The sequence below is a fragment of the Prionailurus viverrinus genome, chromosome D3 (assembly GCF_022837055.1).
Source record: "Prionailurus viverrinus isolate Anna chromosome D3, UM_Priviv_1.0, whole genome shotgun sequence".
In the NCBI taxonomy this organism is placed as follows: domain Eukaryota; kingdom Metazoa; phylum Chordata; class Mammalia; order Carnivora; family Felidae; genus Prionailurus; species Prionailurus viverrinus.
Window position 1 is genome coordinate 25,768,100 of NC_062572.1, and position 26,724 is coordinate 25,794,823.

A 26,724-nucleotide genomic window follows, 5' to 3' on the forward strand; every position below is an offset into this window, starting at 1 on the left:
CGACTTCCAGGGAACTGACTAGAAAACTCACCAGAAACCGTAGGCTGCACACACGACCCGAGGAAACTAGACTGTAGGGAGGAGTGGCACCTAAGGGACGTGCGAGCGCGAGCCCAGTTTGCGCAACCGCAGCAGAAGGTGCACGCTTTCCAACGAGTCGCGCAGCCGCAGTGGAGGCTCCGTGAGCCTAGGGTGGGGCGCGGGACTGGGGCGGAGCTAGCCCCTCGCGCGCGCTGACGCGACGAGTCGCGGCGGAAGGGTGTGGACGCGCAGGCGCCGCAGCGGTTCGGGTGGGGGCAAGGAGGCGGGGCCGCGCAGGCGCCGTGAGGGGCGGTAGCGGCGGCGGCGGCGGCGGTAGCGGCAGCAGCGGCGGCAGCTGTGAGGGGGTTCCGGGAAGATGGTGCTGATCAAGGAATTGTGAGTGGGTCGGTGGGTGCGTGCGGGGCTACGGGACCTCGGTGGTGGGAGACTCATTGACTGAGGAGTGGCGGAAGCGGAATATTCCTAGAAAGGAACGAACCTCGAGGTGGCCGCTCCCTCCCCCCGGCCCGCGCCCCCGGCCCCACTGAAGGCCTTTCCACTGCGCGCCCCCAGACCCGCTCCCTTGAGGTTGCCGTGATAACACCGCCGCCTTCTCCCCTGGGGCGGAGGCGCCTGGGTTCCCGGCCGGAGCGCGTGGCCCGGGAAGGCGAGGCCGGGAGTTTCCGCTGGGACCCGCCTTCTTCCCACCCCCCCCCCCCCCACCCCCCAGTCTCAGTCTGGGCCCACCCGCAGGCCCGCCAGTGGGATCGAGCCGGACCCCGAGGATGGGGAGGCGCGGTGGGTTTGACAGTGATTTGTCGTCTGGGGTGGAGCCTACCTGTAACCCGCGGGAGACAGGTCTGCCAGGTCAGGACAGCCCTGGTGCCGCGACTCGAGGTGGGACGTAGGCACCCTGAAGTTCAAGCAGGAGCTGGGAGTTGGCAAAAGTGCGCTCCCCAGGGCAGCTGTGTTGACTTACCAGGAGAGCCATCTCTCTGCTCTGAGTCTCAGTTTTCACATCTTTAAGATGGGGTGATACTCTGGGTTCCACCTACTTCACGGGGTTTAGACGAGGAGTTAACACGTGGTCTGTCAAATGGAATGATTTTCAGGTGCATCAGGACGGGCAAAGTGATTTTGCTGAAAAGTTACGGCATTTCCCACCGGCAAGGGCTGTGACTATCACAGGAAATCTGGTTAGGCATGATTGTTGAGGTGTCACAGCTGGTTCGTATCGTCAGCATCCTGTGGGCAACTAGGGATTTCGAGTGTGGCCCGTTCCTTGGCTTTTCAATTGCTCTTCTCTTTATAAATTCTTAAACAAATTTCAGCTTAATTTAGCCATCTCCAGACACTTTATTTTTAATGTTCTCAAACTTCTTATAAAAAGTCCCACCTGTCATTTCTCTACTTACCTTCCACCCCCCCCCCCCATTTCACTGTGTATAAAAAACAAAGCCCTTACAATAGCGCACAGAAGTCTTACGCTATTTTCTTTTCTGCTCTCATCACATTTACTACCCTTCCCGTGCCCATTCCAAGCTCACAAGCGTCCTTATCATTTTCATTAGTTCAGGGAAAACGCTTGGTTCAGGGCCTTTCTGCTTGCTGTTCTCTCCGCCTGAAGTGCTCTTCCCTCATCTCATTAACTAACTTGCCTCCTTCAGGTCTTTGCTCAAGTATCACCTTCTTAGGGAGTCCCTCTCTGAAAGCCTAATTGCAATCCCCACCATTTGGTATTTGCCTTTCCTGTGTAATTGTTGTCAGTAGCAATTCTCACTGTCTAACGTGCAACATACTTTTCTAAAATCTATTTTACTACACGTGTTCTTTTACTATATGTAAGCTCCATGAATTTTTCCTTTTTGCTCACTTCCACATCCCCAGCTCTTAGAATAGTCCTTGGAACATAGTAAGGGCTCAATAGCACTTGTTAAATTAATGAAAAATTACAACTTTAATCAGTGACGGGGTCCTGAGAAAAGACACATTTTCACTTAAAGTTTATAGTATTGAATTTTGGATTTATATAAACCTTTTCTTCCAAGTCATTTATACACTGTATCATGAACGTTTTATTTATTACTCTGACATCTTTGTAATGTAGGTAGGTGGCAGAAATTAAGACAAATGGAGGGAACAAGACAGAAGGAAATTGACTTGGCCCAAGTCACATAGCAAGTGGGTTGCCGAACTGATCTTAGATCACCGATCTCGTCATGTTTATTAGAGTTATTTCCTCTTTCCTAAAATATGAATTAAGTGTTCAGTAGATCCCTTTGACAGTTATGTGAGGAGTATCCACCTAACTCATGGAAAGCAGTTCCCACTGGGAATCTGCACAATACGCTTTTTGTGAACCATTACTTCCATTATAAAAGTTTAAATGCACCGAGGTAATGAATGCTGTAATGTGCCCAAGTGTAATTTTTTTCCTGCGGAGTTACAAATTACATTTGATGTTCACTCTTCATGTGTGTCTCCCTAGACTTTTTTTTTCCTCTTAAACTTTTTGAGAGCAGAGACTGTTCTAAGTATTCCTGGTATCCAGCATAGCATCTAGGCTAGCATACTGTAAGTGCTCAGTGCTGTTAGACGAAGAAAAAATGATTCTTCCTGCTTGCAAGTCAACTTTCTAAAATTGTTTTTGGTCAGGAGCAATGAATAGGTCATTCCTATGTGAAGATGTTGGTAAACCGTAAAATACTTTGGCTAATGTTTGTTTTCTTTAAAAAAATGTCATCTATTTTTGACATGGATTAAAAGTTTAAAAATGACTTCTCAGGGTGGGGAGTTCCCTTCAAATTGTTACTTGAGCAATGGATGAAGTTGCCGTTCGCGGAAAGGCCTGATTTTAAAGAACTAGTTGTTAGTTTTATTTGGAGTATTATTTTCCTGATGATTTTCAGAGAATTTGGAAATTTCCAAATCACTCTAAGTTGAATACTACTTTGAGAAGAAGAGAAAATCAGAGCCTATCTATTCCTTTCACTTTTCATTAAGCAAATGTTGAAGAATTTATTTGACTCATCATTCATCCAGAATGTCTCGATCAGTCAACTTAGATTTTGTGAAATAAGTCCCTGAAAGTGCTCTTGTATAAAAATAGGGATCTTCCTACCAGTGAGTAGTTGTTAAAATTAGCAGTGATTCTTTGGTTTTGTGGAAGTTCAGGGAAGTCTTTAACTCTTTCCTCTCTATTCCTTTCATTTCCTCTGCAGCCCATCTTCTTGGTTTAGGCCTTTGTACACCCTTGCCCAGCTTTCCCAAAGATGGCTTTTCCCCCACATCCTGCTTCTTAATGGTTTTTAATTACCTACAGATGGCTTCTTCAGATTAACTGTAGTCATGTCACTTCTTTTTTGGAGCAACCTTCCTGGATTCCTTGTTGCCTGATAAATGTAATAGATTTCTTACCATTGTATTCCAGGTCCTGAAAATATGCTCCCAACCTGTATCTTTGTATTTTTCTCTATCTTTCGAAATATACTCTCCATCTGTATCTTATTTCCCCTCTGACCACTGCACCCGCTTGGCCCTAGTTTATTTTGCGTGACTGAGATAGCAAGTTAGTGTGTACTCTGAAGAGACAGTTAAAAGGATTAGGTATGGAAGGAGTTTTTGTATAACAAGTTTATCCTTGATGAGAATAGGAATTAGTAGTCTTGGTGACTTGTCTTTAGGTGACCATTATCAGAAAGACAAAGAATGCTGAGTGATCCCCTAGTGAAGGAGGGGAGAATAACAGGAGGCATGTTTTATACTATTGGAAATCAAGGTGATTTGAGCACTCCAGCATAGCTGTTTGAGGAGGATAGGAAGAGGGGTGGGTGGGCAGTGCAGCCAAAGAGAAGTTGGAATGAGGAAGAAGTTGTGAATTTTCTATAAAATGAAAATTGAGGTGACCGCTGTGAGATTTTTCTCTCCTTTTAATAGAGTTAAAACAAAAATTTTAAATGACGTTGCTGTGTCATTTAACGATTAGTAGGGAAAAGTCTGAAAAGGATCAGGCCAAAAAAAAAAAAAAGTTGCTATCTTGGACACCAGCTATTATCACGAGACAGTTGATACTCAGGGATTTTCAGAGTTTATGCTGGAAATAAGTGAAGATACTTCCATATAAAAATCTGGTGATAAAATGCAATATTCTGACATAAAATAATTCACCCCAGTATTCTTTTTTGGAATATATTTTCAGGAGCATTAGCCTCCTTTTAGGTCCTTTTGTATGTCCAGTAACAAACTCTTGGACAGGATCAAACATCTGTCAACCTTAAACTGAATCTACCCTGGAAAGGTTATATTTATAAAGTTTAAAGTGTTTTCCTTGGTAAAGTTTATTCTTGTTAAGTCTAAAGGACCTTTTTACTTGTTTTTCTCTTAGTAAAACTGAGGAATAGTTGGGTAGTGGGGAACGATTTTTGGAAGTGTTCGTTCAAGTGGTTCAAGACCTATGTCCAATGAGAGATATCATGAAAACAAAATTCGTAGTGTAGAGATGGAGAATGAAACCATACCAAAAATTGCCTGAGGGCAACCTGACCACACAGTCCAAAGATAATATATTCGGCACCCTGCAATTTTCAGTGATGAGTTTTCACTTGTTCCTTTTCTCCTCACCAGAATCTCTGCAACTGCATTTGGGGTCCTGGTACAATGAGGACACTAAATGGGAATCATCATTGAGACCCAGAACCAGTAATCTTATTTCCCCAGTTTAAAAATTCTTATTTAAAAAAAAATTTTTTTTTAATGTTTATTTATTTTTGAGAGAGACAGTGAGAGCGTGAGCTGGGGAGGACCAGAGAGGGAGACAGAATCGGAAGCAGGCTCCAGGTTCCGAGCTATCAGCACAGAGCCTGACTTGGGGCTCGAACCACGAACTGTGAGATCATGACCTAAGCTGAAGTCGGGTGCTCAACCAACTGAGCCACCCAGGCACCCCACCAGCTTAAAAATTCTTATTTAGAGCTGTATACATCGTGAAGACCCTCTTCTCTAAATGACGTTCTTGTATTGGATGATCTGCTATCATTGGATTCAAGTAAAAGTTATTGTAAACCTAGAGACCTGTGTTCTCATACATGATAAATATATATTTTTTTTCTTTTGTCGTTTTAGCCGTGTGGTTTTGCCATGTTCTGTTCAGGAGGTAAGTCTCGCTTGTTTTCTGTTTGTTTTGTTGATACATTGTGTTTTGGAACATTAATCTCAAATCATATTCTTGTTGTGTTCGCTTACCTTTACATTCGTACAAGTGAATTATGGTGTATCACAGAAGCTTAATTATAAATGAATTCTGTTATACTGCCTTGTTTCAGAAGGGTGTAAACAATGTGGTTTAATCTCCTGCCCAGTTCAGGAATTCTGGCTACAATATCCCAGAGAAAGGAGGTTCCAACCTCAGTGTGAGCACTGTAAGGCTAAGAAACTTGCTGCTTAGAGAAACAGTCTGTTTTACTGTCGGATATTTCAAACCTTTGACTTTATGCCCAAATCTGCTTTCCTGTAAGGCTTGTTGTCTACAGTCCCTTCCACTCGTGCAGGGGAAATAAGCCTATTCTGACTGGCATATGGTAGCCCTTTAGGTTTTCTTCCCCTTGAGTTCTTTTGTTCCTTCTCCTCCACATGAGGTCACAGGGTTAACCATTCCCAGTGCGTTCATTTGGCCTGGTCTAACATGACCTCTAGACTTCCTCACCAGCTGCTCTCACTACATGCGTCGTAGTTGTTGCTCTGCTGAAACCACTATTCCAAACACAGCCTGACCAGCACGTAACTGTGAGAGCTTATCGTCTCCCTTGATCTGCACGTGGTACAGAAGTACACATCCAATCCAGAACTCGTACATCCTTCGGTGGTAGCCGTCTGTGGCATAGCCGGGAATGAGGATAAAAGCAGAGAAACATCTGTGTAGCAAACCCCACAAAGCCCGCTGGGTCCTTCTAGAACTCGCATACAGTTTGCACTGGCTCAGTTTTCTTGTTTTCCTGGAGCTGACAGTAGATTAGAAGCAGTGAATTGGAAGTGGGACAAAACAAACTGATAACCTAAGAAGTGACAGCTGACAGAAGACAGAAAGGAAAAAAAAAATGCAGAAACAAAAAATGAGTAGCTGCTGGCATAGTTCAAAGCAGTCTTGAACACAGCTGCATACATCTCAGTAGTGCCTCAGGTTTCCCTGTATAAAAATACTCAAGCCAGACACCCCTGTGCTTTACTTGTGTGATTGATTGTTTGAACTTGAATGTGGAAATTGACGTTTGTTTTGGTTAAGTTTTTTCTTTTGGTTTCAGTTGGTCAGATCAATTTGTTGAAATCTTTTTGAGTCTTGATGTTGTCATCCAAAATAATCTCGGCTTTTTCCTCTATTCAGATTTACTAAACACCTCTCTTGTCTGTCTTTAAATTACTCTTAAAAATGAGAATGAAAGCCTAGCAGCATGCCACAGAATATCAGTTCATTAATGTATTTTTTTTGGATACTGTTTAGTTGTTTCTGTGTGAAGTTTTGTTACTCTGTTCCTGCCTGAGATTAAATTTATCTTCTGATTTAGAGACATTTTAATCCTCCTTTAAAAATATGACAGTGTTGAGAAGTACGTTTTGAAGGACTTAATTAAGGATTGTAGCTTACTGGACCAACCCTGGTGGCGTTATTACAAAAACCAGAGAAGAAACATCTCCTCCTGCAGTCTAAAACCCCTACAGAAATTATTTTTGTTGCTCTTAAGAAACGTGTTTGGTTCTAGCTTCCTAAACCCAAATTGAGTGATTGAGTTAGTGTATATTTAAATTAACCTTTAAGACAGTGTCATAACTCCCATGGGCTTTTTAGATAATGAGTGTTTACTGAGCTTACCACTACCCCTATTTTTGTCTCAAATAAAATGTTCATTTTGAATGATTTCATTTTTAGAGATAGCTTTGCTTTGAAAACATGCTTAAAAAGAAAAGAAAAATGCTTCTTTAGGCCTTCCTCACCAGGAGGAAGAAATTTAGCCAAATTTGAAGAGATTGGAGATAGCGCCATGGTGTAGTCACTAGAACAAATTAGAACATGAGAACTTTGTTTTTTATTATTTGTTGGAACTGTTAGCAGCTCCAAATTGACACAGAACAATACTCCCCACTCACAGGTATTGGTTCAGGCCATTGAGAATTCTGGTTCACTTTAAAATGCAGTAGGGGCGCCTGGGTGGCTCAGTTGGTTAAGGGTCTGACTTCGGCTCAGGTCATGATCTCACAGCTCATGAGGTCGAGACCTGCGTTGGGCTCTGTGCTAATAGCTCAGAGCCTGGAGCTGCTTTGGATTCTGTGTCTCCCTCTCTCTCTCTGTTCTTCCCCTGCTCTCACTCTGTTTCTCTTTCTCTCAAAAATAAATAAACATTAAATTTTTTTTTAATGAAATAGAAACTACTGTCAGCAGTTCCTTGCCTTTTATAGTAATTCTTGTATATGTGTAATCCTTAAAAAGTATTTCTGTTTACTGGAGAACTTTACAATAAACAGTTTTGATCCTGAGTACCCACCATCGCTTCTGTTTTGGTGGACAAGGGCCAAATTGGGCATGTCAGGCAGAAGTTATGGGAAAAAAAGACCCCAGAGGTCTACCAGAATTTGGGCTGTAATGGTTCTCTGCGTTTTCAAGGTTTATTATTATACTTCATGTATCTCCTCTTTATCGTTAAGAATAGTATTTTGGTTGCTCAGCTTTCTTAATTGGCAGAGTAACAATTATATTCCTGTCATTTTCAGAATTTTGTGAAATTAAATGAGGTAAAATGGATGTGAAAGTGCTTTGGAAAACACAAATGTATATTATACAAAAAGTTGGGCCAAACATCAAGGTGTTTTTTTGATAAGTGAACGGTACATATTAAAGCGCCCCAGAGTGTTTGTAACTAGCAGTTTTCTCAAATAATGGAAATCCTGTAAAATATTACAGAGTTTCTTAAAGCTGTATGATCATCTAGTGTTTGTCTTCCTAAACATACTGATTTCTAATTTGAGTCCTGTTGTCACATGGAACAAATGCGCTGAGTGCTTTGGATATGCTTTTCAGTATCATATATGGTACTATTTTAGCATAGGAAGTTTCCACAGTTACTACTAGCTTACTGAAATTCTGTGCTCTGAAATTCCAGTATCAGGTTGGACAGCTTTACTCTGTTGCCGAAGCTAGTAAGAATGAAACTGGCGGTGGAGAAGGAATCGAAGTCTTAAAAAATGAACCTTACGAGAAAGATGGAGAAAAGGGACAGTATACACACAAAATCTATCACCTAAAAAGGTAAGCTGATTGTTCACATTTGATGCTTAGTCATTCTATTGAAAATGATACCTTAACTATCCAGTTTATTGTTGATCATGTAACCCCTTAACTTCCTGGCAGGTGTGCTGAGGTATTTCTTAAAATTTCACTCCGACAATGCGTTGCATTTTAATTTTTTGAGAGAACCTCCCCATTTATTGGTTATTTTTAAATTATAAAAGTAATGACTGCTTATTAAAAAATTCAGACAACAGAGAAGGTTATAAAATAAAAACTTAGTCCCCACCTCTTGCCATCACATATCTGTAACCCCAGGGAGAAACACTAGAAGCAGTTTCTCCTTCCCAATCATTTTCTATACATATGCAAATAAGCCTTTAAAAACAAATATACTGAGAGCTCTGTTACTTGTGTTATTTTTTGTTTTCTACGACAAATGGGATCATACTATATGTACACTTCTGCAGTTGCCTTTATCTTTTGTGCAGTGACACATCGTGAACGTCCTTAATGTCTGTGGCATTTTTTTTAAGGCTGAGCGAGATTTCCTAGGGTGAACAGAGCATAGTTGACTTACCCATTCTATAAATGATGAGTCAATATAGGTGCTTTAGGTATTTTCCTTTCTGTGTGTTACATACAAGATTTCTGGGAATGTGGTTGTACATGCCTTCATGCCTTCGGTAACTGTTTCTCTAGGAGAAATGTATAAAAGTGGGATTGCTGCAAGGACATGTTCATTTAAAATTTTGATATTACTGCCAGATTGCCCCCAAAGAATTTGATAGTGTTCATTTTCCATAATTTTCTCTGTTTAGTTTTTTGCCAGTTAGATATACAAAAATAGTTTCTTGTTTCAATTTGCATTTCTTTATTAGCGAAGTTGAATGTTTGTATCAGTGGACCATTTGAATTTCTTATGTGACTTGACTGTTCAAATCTTTCTTGTTCATTGTTTTTATCTGTTTGGTTGATAGAAGTTGTTTTCTGCATTCTCCTAAGTTTGGCCATCTGATCTCTATCTTTGGCATAAATATTTTAAAACCGAAAAAGCATACCAGTGTTTGTCCAAGGAAGGCAAAAGATCATCAATGGTTTTTAAGAGTCCGTTTTTTCAGTAGTTCCCCCCTAATTTATTAAAGGTAGGAGAGATCTTTGATCTTTTCTTGCCTTTATTCTTTTCATACTGGAATGAATAACACCCATGTTTTTTGTAGAGCTCCTCAAAGTTGTAGATGAGCTATGATGATCAGTATTTTTCCTGTTGTTTCAGTTTAAGACAGCTGCTTGATTTATACTGACACGTGAATATAAAGAAGGTTATGACTTTATCGAATCTTAAATTTTATTTATTTATTTATTTTCTCCTAGAACACAACATTTCTTTGTTTCTGATGCAGGTTTGAACAATGGCAATAATTCTGATCAATCAGTTGTCCATAGAGACTGCCTTATTCATGGTTCCTGTTAATTTATTAGTGCCCTAAGTATACCTAAAAAAACGTGTCAGTTGAGAGAAAAATGTGGCATTCTAGATGTTATGATCTACATAACATTTGTAATATTGAATAGTCTTATTTTTAGAGTATCGTACACTTCCTCATTAATTGAATTTTACCAACATGTAAAACTTTTTTTTATTGTAAACATTTAACTCTCTGGGGATTCTAAAATTAACCAGAATGTTTGATACATAAAACTTTCTGTTGCTGTATGATATCTATATGTGAATAGTCTTGAAACAGATTCAAAATACCCTTCATTTGAAAACTGAGAGTGGGCAGTTGGGGAAATGTTTGATATATCATTACATGGAAAAGATTAGTTGCTAGATATGTATGTAAAAATGAATATGCAGTGCATATATTTTTAAAAAACTAATCAGAAAACAGTCTATAAAGAGATTCATTAAAATGTTAAGAATGTTTTTCTCTTGGTGGTGGGATTATGGGTGATTTAAAAAATTTTGTTTTGCTCTTCTATATTGTTTAATTAGGGAAAAAATGATAACTGTTTTGAAACATCTGATTAAGATGACATTCCAGCCATAAATAGGAAATCTTTTGAGTTGAAGAGGGCCATATAAATACGGGTAGTGCAAGAATTGTTAATATTCTGAAGAGCTTATTTGGGGGTGACTTTCAGAACTTCTCTCAGGCTTTTAATAGATTAAATAAAGGAAAACCGGCTCTCCGGAGGCCAGCCTCCCAGTGAACTTATGGCTTCTTCATTCCTAGAAAGAGCTAAAATCATTCCACAGTGCCCTTTGGTTTTACCCTGTCACGTATTCATTTACTTCTCACGGCAGTCCTGAAAAATAAGCGATATACGTATTGTACATCAGAGGACACTGAAGTGCGTGTTTACCCAAAGTCACACAGCTAGTAGATGGCAGAATGGTGACTGAGACCTGGATTTTCTGGATTCTGATCCCATGGTCTTTTGGTCACAAGTAGGCAGTCCCAAGTCCTGGACAACAAGCGCTCAGGACCTCAAGAGCACAGGTGTCCTGTGAGAAGGGAGGAAGGGGGTCTGATTGGATGGTAAGGGCTATCTGATGCCCATAGAAGGCTGATTTTGTCGCACAAACATAGCAGCTGTGGACAGCAGCATGGAGAGGCCTGAAACAGGAAAGGAAAAGGAAAGAGGGTGGCACTAATGGGTCTCGGTCAGCGTGGCAGGTAATAGCCTCTCTGGCAGTGGTGAAGAACCACTGAAAACCTGTCTGGGAATAAAGACAAAACCAGAACCGATTTTGCTGTAGTCCAGGGGAGAGAATGGTCCAGGGCAAGGCAGTCAGATGTCCACACTCAGAGTCAGCAGTGTCATGCCGATGGCACAGTAGCCACAGGATAATTATTTTATGGAAGGGCAAAGAATCATTTAGCAGTAAGTGCCCGGGCCTTCGCTGGGCCATAGGAAAGAAGGCAGTCACGACACAGGGCTGGCGGCATAGCCTGTCAGACTTGTGTATCCTGTGCGGGCATCCTGCAGGTTTAACATGCTGAAGACCTAGAGAGTTTTAGGGTTCCTTCCCTGAGGAAGTTGTGTCCAGTAATCCCTGTTCCCCTTTTTGGCATTTGCTCCATTGGGTAATCTCTAGTGCTATGTGCACTCTCACTTTATAGCATCACTAGAATTGCAAACCTGGCTGGCAAAATTTGTTGCCCAGGGCCACCAACACCTTATTTTATGTTTGAGATACTTGAAATTTGAGGTTTGCTTTACCCAGTGGAATCAACATCTCTGGATTCCCTGGCCAGTATGCCTTCCCATTTCAGCAAGACACTTCTTGGTAAGATATGTACACTTCATCTTAACCAGAAGATTGAGAAACAGTCTTGGCAAGGTATTAAAAAACCCATAATTTAGTGACCATTGCAGGGGACTTTTCTTTCCTTGAATCTCAAATAATAATCTTTTTACAAGATAATGAGATTCTTTCCATGTCCTTTGAAAACTTACAGTAAATAGTTGCCCATGGTAATTGTAAGCAGAAGATCTAGTATTCTTACTAGATCTTCTTACTTACTGTATTCTTACTGTGTGCTGGTCACTGTAAGTATTCTAGGTGGGACTTCATTGATTCCCCGTAGCAGCCTTTTCTAGTGAGGAAAAGAAAGTCCAGAAAAGTGTAAGTAACTGGCCCCTGCGTCACTACTGTTGGTAGCAGAGACAGGCCATGAACCCAGGCAGGCATTGTGATTCCAGAACTTACCCTTTTAACCACTTTGCTCTACTGCTGAGTTCTGTGGGAGGGTTAGAATATTTTCCATTTTCTGAAGTGAACACCAAAGGAGTTGACTGAGAAATTCTTCCAAGACGATGGGTTTCACCATATCCCGTGTTCTTGTAATTCTTTAAAGAAGTCTCAAGCCTTCTTTCAGAATAAAGTTAAGCTTGACAAGGTGTACTTCTCCATGCCTCTCAACCGTTACAACTGTCCAGAGTGCAGACTATTGGATCTAAGTAAGCCCGTCTCTTCATTGTCCTTCAGAAGTGCCATGTTCAGCTGGTTAGGTTCTTTTCTTGCGATACGGGCTTGCCCATAACCTCAGTTTCCCACACATAGTCAGCGCTGTCCTTTGCAGAGACATCCCTTGACTACTTTTATTCTTCCCATTACTTTTTGTCACATCTACTCATTTTGACACCCGACCATGTGTTTCATGTGTACGTATTTGTCTTGTACCCCATTTACCATAAAAGTTTTGAGTATGTTTCCTTATGATGTTTAATATACACTTAACAGTGGATGGTGGGGAGGGAGAAAAGACTTTATTGGGCAAAGAATTTGAAGCAAGGCAAGGAAGTGTGTTGCAACTTTTGAGATGGTTATTTCAGAGAAAAACTTGCAGCTCTCCTGAGACTTTGTAGGAAGGAACACACTGACCAGTCCTTTCGTTTTTTGTTTTCTCTCCCTTCTTGGGGAAGATCAGCTTTACTCTTTTATTCTTCATAGTAAGCATTATGTCTTCACCATCTCCAGTCAGTCCTAGATGATGCAGAATTCTTAAAGTTGTGCCAACTCCTGAATGATCTTATTCCCCAAAGATTGGAACAGCAGAGGTTTAATTGAACATCATTTTAAAATTTCATGTGGTTCCAGTAAAGACCTCATTTTTATAGGCAAAAGAGTCATTTGCCAGGAACTAAAGTTATGTTCATGTTTAAAAATGAGAAGTTTAAAGTCACCTGAGAATACAAAGGTCGATTATATGAGATGATTCACATCAGAGAGCATCTTTGAATAAGTATGAGATTGAAAAATATCAGGCAAATATAGTAATTCATTCTTGAGTCCAGAATTAGACATCAACACAAAATTTTTTCTTTGTATATAGTTCTAAGTCTTAAATTTTGCACAGCTTGCACTTAAAAAAAATTTTTTTTTAATGTTTACTTTTGAGAATGAGAGAGAGAGAGAGAGAGAGAGAGAGAGTGCACGCGTGATTGGGGGAGGTGTAGAGAGAGAGGGAGACAGGCTCTAAAGCATGCTCCAGGCTCTGAGCTGTCAGCACAGAGGCCAGTGCGGGGCTTGAACCAGTGAACTAACTGTGAGATCATGACTTGAGCTAAAATTGGACGTTTAACTGACTGAGCCACCCAGGCGCCCCTGCACAGTTTTCACACTTCTAAATCAAGAATGATCCTGTTCCAGAAGATTATCAGAAATAACTTCTGTTGTGTATTGTTTCCTCATTGTATGTTAACGTTTCTTATGGCTGTTGTCTTTTGTTATGCGAAAAACACTTCCTTCCCTCTCTCTTTTTGATATTTCTTCAAGACTTTATTTTATTATTTAAAAAAAATTTTTTTTAATGTTTGTTTATTTCTGAGACAGAGACAGAGCATGAGTGGGGGAAGGGCAGAGAGAGGGAGACACAAAATCCAAAGCAGGCTCCAGGCTCTGAGCTGTCAGCACAGAGCCCAACATGCAGGGCTCGAACTCACAAACCGTGAGATCCTGACCTGAGCCAAAGTTGGTTGCTCAACCGACTGAGCCACCCAGGTGCCCCTATATTTCTTCAAAACTTTAAAGCCTTGTTGTACCTCCTGAAAGTTAGTCAATTTGTGTCTGGTGATTTTACTCCTTCCCACAAATCAGGATTTTAACTCATTTTGTAAATTTTCCCCGTTAAATCTACCCATTTTTTCCATCTCCATCCCCACCACGTTAATGCAAGTTATCATTGTCTGTTTTCTCTTGAACTTTTCCAGTTGCTTCCAGACTGATCTCTTGCTACCCATTCTTTTGGCTCTTATAAATAATGCTGTTGTGAACACTTGGGTACAAGTTTCTGTGTAGCCATATGTTTTTAGGGTGTGTATATACATGCATGCGTGCACTCTCTTACAGTTGAAATTGTTGGGTCATATGTTCACTCCTCACTTTTTGAAAAACTATCAGACTGTTTCCAAAGCCACTGCACCATTTTACATTCCCACCGACAGTGAGTGAAGGTTCCCTTGTCTCCGTATCTTTGATATTTGTTATTTTCAGGTTTTGTTTTGGTAATAGCCATCTTAATGGGTGTGAGATGGTGTTTCAAGGTCTTGATTTGCATATCTCTGCTGATTAATGATGTTGAGCATCTTTTCTGTGCTTACTAGTAATTTGTAGATTTTCTTTGGAGAAATATCTGTTAAAATATTTTACCTGTTTTCTAATTACCTGTTTTGTTGTAAGTTTCTTTATATATTATAGAAACTAGCTCCATCAGATATATGATGTGCAGTTTTTTCTCCCCCATTCTGTGAGTTTTCTTCCCACTTTCTTGATAGTATCCTTTGAAGCATAAAAAGTTGATAATTTTGAAAAAGCCCAGTTTACTTATTTTTTCTTTTGTTGTTATTTGGTGCCATACTTAAGAAACCATCGTCCAACCCAAGGTCCCAAAGATTTCCCATCTACGTTTTCTAATAAGAATTTTATAGCTTTAGCTCTTATGTGTAGATCTTTAATCTGTTTTGAGTTAATTTTTGCCACTCTTGCGCACTCCAGTTAATTTTCATTTACTAACGTGACTCTACTAAAGTGACAAAGTTTTAAGTTCTGAAAATTTAAATCTGGTTTTGTCATTCTCCTTCTTTAAGCCTTCAGTAGCTTCTCATCATACAAGGAATAAAACCCAATGCTTTTAGTCTATAAAATGGGCCTCAGTGTGATCTGTCTGCCCTCTGCTCACCTCCCCATCATCATTTTGTGTCCGTCCCTCTCCTCCTATACTATAGGCTAGCCATGCCAGAGGCCTCAGAGGGACCCAAGTGGGCCACGGCTTTTGCTATTTGATGGGATTCTGGGGCTTGTCTCTTCATGTGCTGGCCCTCCTCACCCTCAGATCACTGTTGTAGTGTCACTTCCTCGGGGAGGCCTTGAGCACCCTTACCCCAATACGTAATTGTCCAGTTCTCTGTTCCTTCACTGCACTTCGGGAGAGGTATTTCACTGCCTTTGGTTATATACTGCTCTGTTTCCTGCTGCTTTCCCTGGAAGGTGAGCTCAGGGTAGGAATTGTTTGTGTACTGTTATTTACATAGCCCCTGATACAATGGACAGTAAATACTTGAGTGAATGAATGAATGAGTGAGGTGCCCAATGTATTTAAGGTATGTTTCAGTTGATTATAAAATGAAAGATTATTTTATTTGTGACAGATTAATCTGGTCTTTAGATTTTTTCATAAGGTTTTTTCTACATTTTGGTGTTTATCCACAGTAGGATGTAGGATGGAAAAATAGAAATGAACAGTTTTGCTCATTTTGTTTATAAGTAGGTATAAAACTTTGATGGGAAAAGTGCAGTTTGAAATGATTTGCCAAGGTATTACATATCTCAGGAACAAGAGTTTTTAAAAAAACGATGCTCCTAGATCAGGAGTTCAGTATACATTATAGTCATTTATTACATATCTTTTAAACCACATAAGCCCTTTGTTTTCCCGTACCACTATGACAGAATTGTCTTAACCACTTAATAGGTTCACAGCCATTGTTATAGTGACGTCAGATCTTAGTATTGTCTCCACAGTTGTCTCCACAATTGTCTCTTAGTGTTGTCAACACAATTGATGACACATTTTGGTTGAATTTTTCCCTGAAGTTAGATATCCTTTGTGTGCATTTAGAATTGGGGTGGGGAAAGGGCTATGTATGACAACGTTTTGTGCTCTTGGACATTATTTTTTGCCTTAATTTTTTTTTTTTAATGTTTATTTTAGAGAGAGAACGTGTGTGTGCACGTGCAGGAGGGGCAGAGAGAGAGGGAGACAGAGAATCTGAAGTAGGCTCTGCACTGTCAGCACAAAGCCTGATGTGGGGCTCAAACCCACAAGCCTTGAGATCATGACCTGAGCCGAAGTCAGATGCTCAACTGACTGAGCTACCCAGGCACCTCTATGCCTGACTCTTAAACAGCTGAATCTAGAGGTGTCTATCTTGAGTTAAGCCCTGTCATGAATGTTGGTTTATCACAAGAGAACATTTCATGATAGTTGGGAAAACAAGAGGAGGAATGTCCTTGTTAATTTGTTTAAGGCCTACCTGCATCTTGGTAATTCAGTAAATATATGTCCCTTTTGTGAGACCCTGAGCTTCCAAAACAAATTACTTGCTAGGTAGGTTGATAAGTGAGGTAGAAAAGCCAATTACATATAAATGGTACGCTTGAACCACCTTGTTAGGAAAATTTTAAAGTTGCCACCAGTGAAGATTTTTCTCCCTTAAAGCAGAATTAAAATTTACTATGTGTTTTCTCTGTTTAGTCCATAATTTTGATTCACTGAGGAAAGATGTTTGTTAGTATTAAATGTAAAAAGCCAGCCAGTTTGAAACAACTGGCTCAAAGGTTTGGTCATTCTTAACCAAGTCAGAACAAAATCTGTTGTTAGAATTGGTATCGTGGAAAAGTATCCTGGAAATAAGGTAATAGGCATTCGGGAGGAAAATGAAGAAATGTCAAAACTTTCTTGTAGCTTTGGTTCTTGCTGGCCTTTAGTGACTACCGATTTTCTTCTGTTTGGGTCAGCAAGTTTTAGAACTTTGGATGAATGTTTAAAGTTTTTAGACTTTTGGGCACTATAGGGATAAATAGGATAGTTAAAATATGTTTCTGAGAAAGTTGACCAAATGAATCCGTGATAGATCTTTTTGTCATACTCAGATGGGTAGGTAATCTGGTAGCTGTGTTTAGAAAATCACCCATGTGTGTTACATTATACCCCGAATGGACCTCTCCCACAGTTGAAGGGATTTTGGTTCCAGTTCTTCAGCAATGAAAGAAGTAATATGGACTTGTTGACTTTTAAGGTGAAAGTATTTTCGGTTTCTTAGCTTTATTTTTATGAAGTCATGCCCCTTTACATGAGTCTTCCCAAGATTTGGAAAGAATGAGTGCTCAGAGAATTAGTTCCTCCTTATTACTATCTTTTCGGGATGTAAAGGCACAGGTAAATCTCTTTATGCCTTTGGAATCTTGCTCTAATGTTGTATGTAATGGTGCTTCAGCTTTTCTTTTCCAGTGGTTTAATGTGCCACAGGAGGGGAAGCTCCAAGTCATATGCACATTCTTATGTACTGAGGAGACAGTGGAAGGGCTGTCCACCTCTTCTGTCACTGCATGGCTCTCTGGCTGGTGGGGTTCCTTTCATTTACCTTGCTTAGCTTCCAAAATTCAACAGGTGTGTGTGGGGGGGGGGGGTCCTCTGGTCAACTGCTGATTCTTAGGAGACAGAAGTCCTCACTGGGGCCCAAGTTTCCCTAGTTTGTTCTTTCTCTTACTTTAGGAAATCAAGTTGTGTTTGAAAGTTCTCAGAGAAGCAACTTGGATGCAGAAGAGAGTGTATAGGACTTCAAGTTGGAGGATATAGTTTTGACCTGCAATTAGCCACTTAAATGCTGGTTATATGAAATAATAAATTAACGTGTACCTCACAGCGCTATTAGATATAAGAGAAGAAAGGCACGTTGAAAGTACTCAGCTCCAGGTCAACTGATAATTAAAAAGCAGTACGTCCTGTTAATTGGGCTCTCACTGTACTGTGCAATGTGCTGAACACATTACAGGTGTTATCTGATTGGATCCTCCCAATAACCCTGCAAAGTTAGGTAATAGGGACTCTGTTCAACTCATGAGCAAGTTCAGAGAGCCAAGCAATGTGTCCAGTGTCCCACGGCTTCTAAGTGGTGATGTTGGGATTTAAATCCGATCTGGATAAAAAGCCTGTGCCCATAAAACTGCCTTCTTTACAGTAGGCTTGAGGCATTAAGAGTGGTCATTTCAAGGGTGTCTGGATGGCTCAGTCTTGGTTAAGTGTCTGGACTCTTGATTTCAGCTCAGGTCATGATCTCATGGTTTGTGAGTTCAAGCCCCGCATCAGGCTCTATGCTGACAGTGCAGAGCCTGCTTGGGATTCTCTCTCTCCCTCTCTTTCTGCCCCTCCCCTGCTTGTGCTCCCCCCACCCCCTATCTCTCAAAATAAATAAAAAATAAAAAAGTGGTCGTTTCATGTACATTTCTTTGAGGACTGGAAAGACTGATTTTCCCATTTGTTGGTTAGCCAGTTGTGTTTTTTATTTGTAATGTATCCCTGCATGTCTTTTGCCCACTTACTGTTGGGATCTTTGCTGACTGTCCTATGAATTGGCACAAACTCCTGTATTATGTACTTAACCTTCTTCCAGCTATACTTGAGGCAGCAAATAACATTCATCTTCCAGACATATAAAATTTTATATTTGATATGCTTTAGATGTTTTTCATTTTGTTTTTGAGAGAGGGAGGGTATGAGCAGGGGAGGGGCAGAGATCAGAAGCAGACTGCACTGACAGCAGCAAGCCCAGTGCGAGGCTCAGACTCACCAACTGTGAGATCATGACCTGAACTGAAGTTGGATGCCTACCTGACTAAGCCATCCAAGTGCCCCTGTACTTGATATGTTTTACTATCACATTTCTACATGGGTCCTTCACATTGTCATTTTTCTTTAGGTTTATTCTGTACAATGTACTTGAAAGCTTTTATTCAGAGACACTCCAATATTCTGGGGGCTGTTTTGTGTTCCACAGTGAGTATGGTCTATCTAAACCACGTAAGAGAACTTCTGTGCTGTATTATATACAGGTTGAATAGCCTCAGTTAACTTGGATTTCATATCAGGGAGTAGAGCAGAAGCCCAACACAAACTTGTTTCTTTTCTCCCCCCTTAAATCCTGCATACAGTTAAATGTTCCTAATCATTTTGTTGTTTTTACATTAATTTTCCACTTAGTTACTTTGGGATTGAAAATAAAACTGTTGATAACAGTCTTGAACATGGATTATGAAACTCAGAACGTAATCACTGTTGACGATGGTACTCCTTGAACTAGCCCTGTGGATGCCAACAAAGAAGGAATGGTAGTACTGAAAATACATTCACTATTTCTCTCCTCACAGCAAAGTTCCTGCATTCGTGAGGATGATTGCTCCAGAGGGCTCCTTGGTATTTCACGAGAAAGCCTGGAACGCATACCCCTACTGTAGAACAAGTAAGCCTGGTCCATGGCAGCCGTTCTACCCCTCCGCCCCACTGCTCAGGGGGAGAGGGACTCCCAGTATCGAGGCCTTTAGAAGGGTGACACCTGAGAAAGCCCTCTGTGGGGTTCTTGGGGAGTCACGGCAGGTGCTGTGGCAGAGGAGAGATTGCACTGGGTTCCTCTCCTGAGACCTTTGTGAGGGGCATTGATTCATTCCCTGCTGACAGCCACCTGGAGGTCCTTGCTGATGGCACTGGCTCCAGGGGTGAGACCTTAAAGGTCATCCGCACTCAAAAATGTCTTTCGATGTAGTTTCAATAGTATTGTACTCATCTTGCCACATAATAGGGGAGGAATATGGCAGACTTCTGAAACAGTTTCCTGTTGTTTGCTAAATTAGCCTTAAAGTGATGTATTGCTTTTGTGACCTTATTCCTTTTACCATTGTTTTAGAATTATATTATTAATTTCATAACCTAAGGTATCCTGTAGTGTCACTCGTGTAGAAACTTTGCAGACATGAACTACTAATTGTTCTGTGTTTTCAGGTAGTTTAATCTGCGTGATATTAAGTAATATGACAGATTGTTTTGACTTTGATTAATATTCTGAAATTTTTCCCCTTTTTATTGCCTACCTGCCCATTATGACTCAGTTGTAACGGTGAGTAAAACTATTTTCGTGTCACATACTCTGCATCTTTAAATTTTGCTTTACATAGTTTATTTTCAGTCATTGCTTACTTTTTAAATTAAAACTGTCCAACGCTGCATGGCTCCTCTGTGCTCTTTCCACCAGCCCACACTCTCCCGCATGTTCCCAGTTAATGGGGTTTTTTTCCAGCCTTGTCTCATACTCTCCCCGTTGACTTTATTTTGCTTCTGCTACTTCCTTTGAATGCCGTATTTGCTCACCAAACCTCTCAGCTTCTTTAATATTAGCCCTGTATGCTGCATGACAAGTAGAGTTGTTTAAATTATTTAAAAGCATGCAGCATTTGGTTTGCCTGGTGAGTCTATAAAAATAGGCAGCTAGTGATTCTTTGTCACTTGAGGATCAGTCTTAGAGAGTCAAAGCGCAGATGCTTACGCTGGGGAAGGCTCCCGCAGACAGAAGCCCCAAAGAACCGGTGAAAGATCACTGTTATTTTGCTGTTGTGTTTTCTACAGAATGAATATATGAAAGATGATTTCTTCATTAAAATTGAAACATGGCACAAACCAGACTTGGGAACATTAGAAAATGTAAGTTTCAACGCTGGGCTTTCAGTGCAGAAGCCCCTGGAAATGGGAATACCGTAGTCCATTTTGTCATGGACAGACCATTTGTCACCAGGGTGATCTACCTTAGACCTACCTGGACACACCAGGGTGCGTTCGATTGCGGTGAGGCAGGCAAGCAGCCAGCGACAGACGGGCTTTCCCTGTCAGTCCCCTTGCTTTGGTGCGAGAGTGGACTGGTGAGGTTGCCGTTTTTTATCTGGGACAGGGAGAGCAGAGATAAAATTCACAGATCATCCCCAAACCGATTTTAGCCATTAATTTCAGGTTTTTTTCACCTTTTCATCTCTATGTTTGCCAGAGCTACTCTACAAAGCAAACTTGACTGCTTTAATTTTCACCTCTGCTCCACTTGGCTGGGGCTGGGTTGATGTCAGAGAAATGGCCAAAAGGCGAGAGGGAAGAGCAGCTTTCAATATTTTATAAAAATGTTGACAAGCTTCTGGTTTTTACAAGTTGGTGCACATTTATCCCTAAAATACATTTCAAGAAAATCATTATTTAGGACTCAATGTAATCATTAACTTTTGATGAGGCTTGTCAAAGAATTTGGGGAGGCGTCTGGTATAGATTGATGCCCTTGGCCCAGTGGCTGTCCAAAGTGTGGCCTCTGGACCAGGAGCAGCATCTGGGAGCTTGTTAGAAGTGCACCTTCTCAGCCTCCATCCCATACCTATTGAACTAAAATCCCCGGTTGGGGGGTCCAGCGTCCTCTGTGTTGTGCCCGCTCCAGTTTGAGAACTACTGTCCAGCCTTGTGCTGCACTGTTATAGGAGAGAAAGTTCATGTTATGGTAGATTCTGCTTTTATGTGATTGGTGCCAATTAATAGAACTTTTGAATTATGACTTGTATTTGATTTGAGTTCTTCTTCCTGAAGATCATTTGACATTTCCTGTTGTTTTTTTCATAGTGATTCTAAAATTTCGAGTCTAAATGAGAAGATTTGGTATGCTGCAGTCAGTGTATGAGTTCACGTACCTTTTCCAGCTCTCAAATGGGCGTATCTGTGGCGGTTTTTAAACCGTTCTTAATTGGTTCATAGAGGGAGTTTCAGAAATGATTAATCAACACAAGGAATGGAGGAATTGATGATCCTACTGAAACTGGAAAGCTTTAGGATAATCAGATTCAGGATAGGTTTTAAACCACACAGTGCAGCTTCTTGCAGTCTAATATGTCACCTTATGTTTGTCTAGGACTCAAGGCTTGCAAGAACATTGTTGTGTATCGTTGGGTTGAACATAGGTTCGGTACATTTGGTTATATGGCTCATGTCTAAGGACTACCAGGAAGTAATGGTGATGGGTTTCTGTTAATCGGCAGCATCCTCACACCTCCCCCTTCCCCACACTTATTTTTTAGGGCTACAGGGGGTAAAAGATTTGTAGATCCCTTAAGACTTCAGACAGCTAATTTAGTGAGGTAGGAATTTGGGTTTCTTTTATTCTTCATAATGTGCTCCAAAAGGCTCAGATAAAGATTATATATATAACTATAGTAGTTTTGTCTAGTAAGAATAGTCTACAGTTTGTTGTGTCTCATTTATCTTTGTCATTTTTAGGTACACGGTTTAGATCCGAACACGTGGAAAACTGTTGAAATTGTCCACATAGATATTGCAGATCGAAGTCAAGTTGAACCAGCAGTAAGTACTGCATAGTCCTCCGTGACATTTTAACCTGCTGCCTCTTAAATCTAAAAATGATCGTCACTCTTCCTTTTACGGCCTGCATTTCTACACTGAAATGAGTCTGGAGGTCAGGTGTCGGTCCGAACAACAAAAAGACCAGGGAGTAGGAGAGAAGGTTGTCTTTATTGTGGATTTCACCTTTACACAAATGATCCCTTTGAGAAATGCTGGTATACCTGAGATATATAGAGGTTTGTTTTCATTGGGGGGGAAAGGGACTAACATTATTTTACAAAAGAATTATCCCTTGAACTTCTATAAATAATGCGGGTCCCTTATACTTTTAAAGTGTGGTTAAGAAAGCTTAACAGTTGTACAGCTTCCTAATCTTGATTTTTACTAGATATAAGTATTTGTACTTTAGGCTTTTGACTTAATAAAAACACCCCCCGCCCCCAAAGGTGAAGACCTGCATTCTCCCAAAGTAAGACCCTTGTATTACTCTGCTGCAGCTTGTGAAAATTAACTCAGTTCTTATCTTGGAGTGTGCTGGGTGCTGCTTGGTTTTGCAGGGCACAGTTGTGGACTTTTTATATGTTAAGATAACCAGTGACCCTTTTCCTGCTAGTCCAGAGAGCAGAAGCTTTGAAACAAGAGTGGCAGGCATCCCTTCTTTCTGTCACAGGAAAGCCCAGTGTATTCAGTTAGATTTTTATTTCATGGCCTTTCTGTTTCATTTTCAGTGCTTTTTGTCTGAACCTGAGCAGCGTTGTAAGTTGAACAGAAATAACCTCAACAAGTGCCTGGATGGCTCAGTCGGTTAAGTGTCTGACTCTTGGTTTTGGCTCAGGTCGTGATCTCATTGTTGGTGGCATTGAGCCCTGCATCGGGCTCCATGCTGACAGCGTGGAGCCTGCTTGGGATTCTCTCCCTCTCCCTCTGCGCTTCCCTGCTCATGCTCTATCAAAATAAATAAGCTTAAAAAACAAACAAACAAACCCCAACACTAAATGTCTGGTTTTGCTGTTGCAACTTAAAAGTAACCCTTCTAAAACAGAGGTCTCCCACCTTTTCTCTGCAATCACTGGGGTCGAGACTGCCAGCAGTGACCTGCTAGACTGGATCCTGTTTTGTTAGGATATCCTCCCTTAATAGAAATGTAAGCACTAATGAGGGACCCTTGTCACAGAACTTCTTAAATTTTAGTTGTGCTATGATTTGAAGTTATTTTCAGTTCTAAGGAGAATTCCACCTTTGAAATGATATAGGATTTTTTTTTTTTTAATCCTCAGAAGTGAATGTATTTTCTGTTTTAAAAACAATATTCAAGTGTCTGTTTTGCCTTTTTTTCCCTCTGTGTCTTTTCCAGCCATGATTCACTGAGTGTGAAAGAATGGTGGTAGGAGGACAGTGTTTGGGAGTGAGCAGTGCGTGAGTCGGTTAGTGGGCGGGGGCAGGCTGACCTACATGCCTGCACCGACAGATCACCAGATCATGCTGAGCAGCCGTACGGGTGCCCCAGGGAAGGCATTCAGGTGGTATTGTTGGTGTTTGGAAAAGTTGTGCTGGCCAGACAAAATGATCGGATCTTGTGGTTCATGGGTTTGCATTCCAGGTTGTTCTCCTGCAGAATACAAGACACCTTTGGTCTTGCTGGCGTCATAAGAGCGGTTCTTTGTTCTTGTTCTCAGGCTAAAATGGGTGCTCAGTGTTTGCAGGCATGGATGCAAGTGGGAAGAGCAGTGAAGGCTGATTGTGCAAGAACCCTGGAGGCCCTTGGTCTCATGCCTTCAACCCCAGGCTAGCCTTCAGCGAGGAGAGAAAAGGAACTGTTGGCCCCGAGGACACATGACAACAGCACTTGAGATAGCTGCTGCGCTAAGGCTGAGCGGGTGCTTCCCTGTGTGGAATGTGTTTAGGATGGATCCGCAGGGAAAGAGCTGGATTGGGCCCAAATGAGAAGAGTCTGTATCGTGAGTCCATGGAGCCGTGACTAAAAACATACATTCTGAAACTAGATTGGCTTCAGATTCAAATTTTGAGGTTCTGCCACCTGCTGGCTATTCAGTCTCGGATGGGTTGCTTTCTCTCTCTCTCTGCCTAATTATCTCACAGCGTTAAATGTGAGCACTTAGAGCACCACCTAGTTTAATAAATGTTCGCCATTATTGTCCACAGTTGTGCAGGAGTTCTGAGACCTGTGTTCAAACCAAGCATTGTTGGGGAGTAAATAAATATGTATATGTGGTTTTATTCTCAGTGCTCGTAGCTCCTGTTTTCCAAGTTACATTTTAGAGATTAGTGAGATAGAAATTTATTTTAAAGTTTACTGAATTCACAGTACTTTTGGGTTGAAGCACACATAACATTTACCATTTTAACCACTTTAAAATGGACAGTTCGGTGGCATTTTGTACAAGTGTATTCTCACCATCGCCATCACCCAGTTTCAGAACGTCTTCATCACTCCGAAAGGACGCCCTGCACCCATTGACGGTCACACCCTTCTCTGCCTTCTCCCCAGCCGTTGGCTACCACTAATCTGTTTTCTGTTTTCATGGATTTACCTCTGCTGGGTAATTCATAGAAGTGGACTTCATAACAGTACATGACCTTCTGTGTCTGGCTTCTGTTACTTCGGCGTGTTTTCATCCTCGTTGTAGGGTGTGCCATCACTTCATTTCTTTTTATGGCTGATAACAATCCAGTCTGTTTATGTGCTCATCTGTGCATGGACATTGGGTTGTTTCCACCTTGTGGCTCTTGTAACTGGTGCTGCTGTGGACATTGTGTCACAGTAGTTATTTATGTGTTTTGTCAGTTGTGAATACTAAAAATACAGCTGATACCATGTAGGGATGCTCAGACCTTTTGACATCACAAAAGGAACCCTGACATACACGTTTACCACTGTGAAAGGGGAGAACGGAAGTCTGTGCTGGGAGGTGAGGATACTCTGAGCAGTTGTAAACCCAGGGGTGTGTGAAGCCCTGGTGGGCGGGGGGTGAATTGTGGGGCTGGTGCCCATCCCAGCAAGGAGGTAGGGAAGAGACGTAGTGGGGCAGGGGCTCTGGGTCTGCCCTTTTCTTCCACTCATCATCTTCTTTCCACACTTCAGGCACAGACATTCACCCTGACACCCTCCCTTCAGCTTCCACCCCATCTATTTGGCCATGAATAGTTAATGTTTGTCCTAGGATTAGCGTCTAATGCAAACATCTGGACCACCTGGCCATCTTTACTTCTTAACCAGATCCACTTTGGTTTTCTGTTTTGATTGGTTCATTTGATTCTGCTCTTTCATGTTCCTTAAAAATTCTGGTCCATGGTGTTGGGAAAAGTACACATTTGCAGTTCTCAAATGACAGCGTTGTCTTAGCAGTCCACAGGTACTGAGTTCCTGCTCTGTGCTGCTGGACTAGCCCTGCAGTAGCTGTCCAGGGTGGCACAGAACCTCCCAGAGGCTTGCAATCTGACTGAGACCAGCCCAGTGCAGTGAAACGGTGAACAAACGGCAGAGCCTTATGCATGGTCCAAAGTGCTGCAGGATTTCAGAGAGAAGAACAGTGTGTGAGGACGAAAACCTGGGAAGACCAAATGGAGGAGGCGTAACATGAGGAAAAGTACGATTTGATGGGTGGAATAGTCTACTCCCACCCTCGTTACATTTTTGTCTCTTACCCTCATTACTCTGACATTGTAAGTTTGTTTGTTTTTCTCTTTTCCCTAAGTAGAGATTGCACCATGGAGGGAAGCGTCTTTTTTACTCTTAACTGTCGTCTTCCCAGCTCCTTGAACAGTGCCTGAGCTATGTTAGGTAGTCAGTGAATGAAGGCATTGTAGGCAAGTGGAGGTGCAGGTGCGTTATCCGACACTGAGGGGAAAGTTGGAATAGTTTTTAGAGTCGAAGGGGACCTGAGCTACCTCAGCCTCATTGCTTTCAGACCGTGTTTTGTGTAATCCTAAGAATTTCTTGGAGCTCACCAGTTTCTCTGGCTGTCAGGATGGAGTGACTAGAACATGGGGCTGAGGAGTTCCCTCTGTCCCCCTCTCCCAGCATAGTCCTGCCTGTCTGACATTAGTCTTCACCATAAAATGGACTTTGAACACACAGTTCTGCAGCCACAGAAAGTTTGATTTCGGGGCTAACCACCCTGTTTTACAAGTCAGGAAACTGAAGCCCAGGTAAACGAGTCTTTTCCCAAGATCGTTTAGCCATTGTCAGCAATGGAAATTCTGACTCTCAATCCAGAGTTCTTTCCACCGATTTTCCAGTCTTCCGTTTCAGAGCTAAGGCCCTGCTTCGTCACTCGTCAAGCTGCTGGCTTCGTTTCCCCACTGTTTGTTCTGTTCTGCCTTCCGGTACTCCTTCCTCTCTGTCTGAGGCCTGTGTGTCCTGAGGGCCAGACAGCATTTCTTCCAGGGAGATTTCATTCACGTTGGAATCCTCTACCCTTCTGCTCTTACTCGTTTCATTGATGTATCTTGGTCTCCATGTTC

General features: G+C 41.5%; 1 protein-coding gene across 2 annotated transcripts in view; it reads left to right on the top strand.

Moving 5' to 3' along the window:
* The first annotated feature begins 294 nt into the window (after positions 1–294).
* The window catches only part of PITPNB (phosphatidylinositol transfer protein beta), a 63,956-nt gene continuing 37,526 nt past the window's right edge, over positions 295–26,724 (top strand). For both annotated transcript variants that reach the window (XM_047827307.1, XM_047827306.1), the window contains exons 1-7: positions 295–417; positions 5,143–5,173; positions 8,169–8,314; positions 19,233–19,324; positions 19,968–19,975; positions 20,482–20,556; positions 22,156–22,239. In XM_047827307.1, coding sequence (XP_047683263.1) covers positions 398–417; positions 5,143–5,173; positions 8,169–8,314; positions 19,233–19,324; positions 19,968–19,975; positions 20,482–20,556; positions 22,156–22,239 — 456 coding nt within the window. In that variant the 5' untranslated portion in view covers positions 295–397. The remainder of the gene's footprint in view (positions 418–5,142; positions 5,174–8,168; positions 8,315–19,232; positions 19,325–19,967; positions 19,976–20,481; positions 20,557–22,155; positions 22,240–26,724) is intronic.